This window comes from Microtus pennsylvanicus, chromosome 3 (assembly GCF_037038515.1).
Source record: "Microtus pennsylvanicus isolate mMicPen1 chromosome 3, mMicPen1.hap1, whole genome shotgun sequence".
NCBI lineage: Eukaryota > Metazoa > Chordata > Mammalia > Rodentia > Cricetidae > Microtus > Microtus pennsylvanicus.
The window spans coordinates 142,226,104-142,229,979 of record NC_134581.1 but is presented as its reverse complement, the minus strand read 5'-3'; the positions used below and the strand labels follow the sequence as shown (position 1 = coordinate 142,229,979).

At 51.8% G+C, this 3,876-nt stretch overlaps 1 protein-coding gene across 2 annotated transcripts; it reads right to left on the bottom strand.

The window, feature by feature from the left end:
* Nucleotides 1-1,624: 1,624 nt before the first annotated feature.
* On the bottom strand, nt 1,625-3,534 carry Sit1 (signaling threshold regulating transmembrane adaptor 1). 2 transcript variants are annotated; one of them, XM_075968078.1, is made up of 5 exons: nt 3,062-3,534; nt 2,805-2,940; nt 2,669-2,727; nt 2,486-2,547; nt 1,625-2,395 (listed from the first exon to the last, which is right to left on the bottom strand). In XM_075968078.1, the coding sequence occupies exons 1-5, from the start codon at nt 3,102-3,104 to the stop codon at nt 2,162-2,164; spliced, it is 534 nt and encodes a 177-aa protein (XP_075824193.1). In that variant the 5' UTR covers nt 3,105-3,534; the 3' UTR covers nt 1,625-2,161. The 2 variants fall into 2 exon arrangements, with proteins under 2 accessions (XP_075824193.1, XP_075824192.1); XM_075968077.1 differs by having other exon boundaries at nt 1,625-2,547; nt 3,062-3,533.
* Nucleotides 3,535-3,876: the final 342 nt, after the last annotated feature.

Sequence of the window (3,876 nt, the reverse complement as noted above, 5' to 3'; positions counted from 1 at the left end):
TCTCTGTCTCTCAAGACTCCTGAGACGCCACCCTTCTTCTTCCCAGCATTCTCTCTGCCTTGAAAATCTTGCCTAGCTATCAACCAATCAATTTTAAATTAACAATGAAAGCAACATGTACTTCCAGTGTACCAAGATTGTTCCACAGCAAGGACCTGACAAAATGGCTGGGCAGCAAGGCTTGGTGGGGGAGGAGCAAGGGCCTTTGCTGACAGATCAGACAGCCTGAGTTCAATCCCTGGGTACGACCTAGTAGAAGGAGAGAACCAAATTCGGCACACCTTGTTCCCTCATCACCCTCTCCCATGAACACCACCACTAATAATAATAATAAATGTGATTTTTAAAAAATTTAAATCTAACAAGATAGGCCGTGCCTAACTAGGAGCACCCAGGGTTAGGCTCTGGCCTCTACATGTACACACACACACATGCATGCATGCATCATATATGTGCCCTCCCTTGTAAGCACATGCATATGTATACACACACATCATCATCATAATAAATGATAAGAATATCTCCCCATCAAACAGGATCAGAAATGGAGGCCCAGTTGCTTAGGTGTAGTGGAAGGCTTATGGGCACCAATCTGTTGGAGGAGAGAGCCGCTTGTTGGTTCCCAACTACTCAGCCCTGAAATAATCACACAGAAACCATACTAATTAAATCACTGCTTGGCCCATTAGCACTAACTTCTCATCGGCTAGCTCTTACATTTTAATTTAACCCATTTCTATTCATCTGTGTATCGCCACGTGGCAGTGGCTTACCGGCAAAGTTTCGGCATGTCTGATACTGGTGGCAGCTCCATAGCATCTCTCTGACTCAGCCCTTCTCTCTCCCAGCATAACAGCCTAACTCTCCCCGCCTAGCTCTGTTCTTCCCGGCCATAGGCACAAAGCAGTTCTTTATTCATTAACCAATAAAAGCAACCCACAGACAGAAGGACCTCCCACACCACTTAGGAACACAGGTAGCTGGTGGAAACTGTAGAATTTGAACTCAAGCAGTACGGCTCCCAAGCCCACAGTTCTAACCTGGTTGCCAATCTGCCTGTTACCACTGCATCTTATATAGTGCAGGAGGTGCAGGTTAAGAATAAAGCAGGTGATGGGTGGACAGGCAGGCATATTGGATAGGGGTTTTAAACACAAAGAGTTAGGAGCAAAAAATTGCTGCCAGGACTGTAGGTGACAACTAAGAAGGTGGAGTAAATCATTCCCATGATGATAGGGTGACGAGGAGGCCAATAGAAGTGTTTGTCAGACAGAATAAAGACAGGACAAGGGATGCCACTGATAGGGAGCTAGGTAGCACTCAGGGGGCCAGGGAAGATGGGTGTGGGAACTGATGAAGGTGCTAGGCCAGCAGGCAGGGGGACACAGTTACCAAAGCCATGGAGAGAGTACCTCAGGACTGGTGAGGTTTCAAACCCCAGTGGCAATGGGGTGGCTCTGAACAGAAATTTTGTGACTGTTCTAGAATCAGGGCTCCGATCCTTCAGCCTCGGCAACGACCTCTCCATTCGTTTCCCAGCTAGGCAACCCCAGAAATCCTCTAAACAAGGTCAAAGCTCCCACCCCCACCCTTTGGGGGTCTGTTACAGACCGGCAGCCTCTCGTTAAAATGCAAAACGTTTTTGAGATGCTTTATTGAAAACCAGGGGATGCCAGAGACAGCAACATGGAGACTATTCTCTGTCCAGGGTTTTCAGGCCAGCTATCAAGCCCGAGACTCCAGAAGCCTTTCAGTGTGGGCTCCCATACATGGTACCCACCCACATCCTCTCTGGCTCTTACCACCTCCTCCCTGCCCACTTCCTGTGTCTGAGAAGACAATGAGGTATCTGATAAGCTGAGAAGGGGAGATAGGGAACCCGGGTTTAAACCCCCGGAAGGAGGAAAAAATGTGAAGCAGGGAGTTTGGGGGCTTACAGGAACACAGAAAAGATAAGTGGAAGGGGGTGGGGTCTTGCAACTCCATCCTCAGGCAGTCAGGAACCTTCATACTCTGAGATGCGTGCCTTGCAACCGCACTAAGTAACATCAACTGTCACAACCTCCTGGGGGTAGTCGGGAAGAAGGCATGCAACTAGCCAAGGCGGCGGGAGTCCCTGATCAAGTAGCGAGCCATGGTTGCCCACAGTTGCAGGTCCTCCTCAGCTGGGTGCAGGCTGACTGTTGGCATAGGCCTGATCTGGGAAGGAAGCCCGGGCTCTGCGTGTCTGGGCGCACACTGAGGCATAGAGTTCCGGCTCAGGGCCCGAGGCCTGGGGCTTTGGCTCAGAGTCCAGCACCACCTCACAGTACTTTATGAGAGTCCCAGAGCTAGGGATCCGACCTTGTGCAGGTCGCAGCTGCAGGCTAGTGTAACACGTCGCCTCCTCCGTAGCCTGGAGATGCGAGGATGTTAGACGTTCTCTGGACCCTCGGGAACGATCCCCATTTCCTTCCCTCCCCTTTTCTTCGGCCAGCTGACTCACCCTGGCAGGGCCTCCAGAAGATGGGTCCTGCCCTTCTGGCCTTGGCTCTTCAGACAGCCGTCCTGGCACAAGGGAACAGGAATCCGGTCAGCTCCTGCTAGCCCCTGGCATCTCTACATCTCCATCCCACCTACTAAGAGCAGGCCCTGTGCCCTGTTCCTCCAGTCCGTCCGCAGTACCTACCTGTCTGTAAATAGTGCAGGTTCCCATACAGGGGAATTTCTTCCACGGACTCTCCGGAGCTGTGGCACAGAGTTTGGGAGACTTTTTAGTTAAGAGGGAGCACTCCATCAACCCATCCCAGTTACCCTTTACTCACCGTCCCTGCGCCTCCTGACTCCTGCGCCGACGGCTGGTCCACTGGGACAAGAGTACAGCCAGCGAAACGAGAAGCAGCACTGTCACAACCCCTAAGAGGGCCCACAGTCCCCACGCAAACGTCACGGAGGGGATCCCTGTGGATGTGAATGGAGGGGACTGTTACTGCCCTGCACAAACCCCTTCCCCAACCAGCATCAGATAGGACATGGAGCCACATAACCCCTCCCCCAGGAGCCCCTGCCCCGCCCAGCTCACCCAATGCTAGTAGATGGCTTGTGCAGTTGCTACCGCTACTCATATCTGCCGCCGGTCAGTGTTAGAGTCGGCTTCACGCTGTCCTGAGTCACGGGTCTGCCCTAGTCATGGCCTGACAGCTGTCACAGCCCTCCGCAACCCCAGTGTCTTCTTAAACCTGGCCCCCACAGCTCAGCATCGCCAATACTGACGGTGGCAAAGTTGCTGGTTTCCGGAGAGGAAGGCAGAGAGGAGGGATCAGTAAAAGAACAAAGACCCCGCCCTGTGCCTGCACCTGCAGCACCCTGAGCTCTCAACTCTCTGACATCCCCAACGGCCCTGAGTCCCCTTTTTCACAGAGTAGTCACAGGTCTGAGTGTCCTGCGCCATGTGCAGGTGAGTCCGCAAAGGTTCTGAAGAGTACAGGTGGCCTGTAATGCGACTAGCAAGGACAGGAGCCCTTTGTCCTGGGATGTCCATCTTTTCTCTCTGGCTCACGTTGCCATGAAGGAGATGTCTGCCTCGGTGAGCATGCTCAGACTTCACGGTTCTATTCCAGGAAATAGACGTATTTACTTATGTAGTCCAGGCTGGCCTCAAACTCAGTATGAACTCGAACTCCTGTGCTTTCTTCCGCCACCTCCGTAGTTCTGAAATTACAGGCATGCACCACCATGCCCAGCTGAGAAAATATATGTATATTATTGCTATTACTTGCATTATACTCTGGAATAGGAAGATAGAGAATTCCTTCCTCACAGCCTAACTCATCCCAACTGTCCATAAGAACCTGACACTCTATTAATTGCATTAAGGGAATCTCTCTTCCAGGCTAA